Source organism: Penaeus monodon, chromosome 28 (assembly GCF_015228065.2).
Source record: "Penaeus monodon isolate SGIC_2016 chromosome 28, NSTDA_Pmon_1, whole genome shotgun sequence".
Lineage (NCBI taxonomy): Eukaryota > Metazoa > Arthropoda > Malacostraca > Decapoda > Penaeidae > Penaeus > Penaeus monodon.
Window position 1 is genome coordinate 30,679,478 of NC_051413.1, and position 618 is coordinate 30,680,095.

A 618-nucleotide genomic window follows, 5' to 3' on the forward strand; every position below is an offset into this window, starting at 1 on the left:
GTCCCAGATTGAAAGCGATTCTTCGAATTCCAAGATTCTAGAGTTTTATCAGATTTTTCCAAAAATCTTGTTGCAGCGTTAACGTAGTAGGAGTTAAATGGATTATTCTACACTGTTTTACCGCAATCATTTCATGCTATTTATCTTTCGTCAACTGCAGCCATGATGTTTTATTTTGTCTATTTCTAATTTCTTGCCACCAGAGGGCAGCAGCTGCGACCATGGCATAGCGTATGTCCTGTACACTGAATCTATTCAGTATCCTACCTCCACCACCCGGTTCCTGGCCCGCCCATGCCACTCCTGGAAATACTACAACAACGGGTCGTGTCCGTGTGGTTCTACAGCTCAGTACATGGGTTTCAATGTTAATCCAAGGTAAAAAAAAATAATAAAAATAAATACAGGGATACTGGTATTAGAGACACTTCGTGGATAAGTATATCAGTGGTATATTTTTGTTTACGTTTTTTGAAGTGCTTGTTTTACGTCTTCTCGTTTCTCTGTAGTTTGGGAGGACTGTTCTTCCTCAACACGAGCAACACATCACCTTACGCTCTGCTGGACTCGGATTGCTCACCGGCTCACTTCTCTTTCTTGCAGATCATTGGTAAGTTC

General features: G+C 41.4%; 1 protein-coding gene across 1 annotated transcript in view; it reads left to right on the forward strand.

Annotated features, from left to right (window-relative positions):
• Nucleotides 1–618, forward strand: part of LOC119591166 (pancreatic triacylglycerol lipase-like) — a 7,605-nt gene that overhangs the window by 4,449 nt on the left and 2,538 nt on the right. The window contains exons 6-7 of the mRNA XM_037939875.1: nt 204–378; nt 510–610. Coding sequence (XP_037795803.1) covers nt 204–378; nt 510–610 — 276 coding nt within the window. The remainder of the gene's footprint in view (nt 1–203; nt 379–509; nt 611–618) is intronic.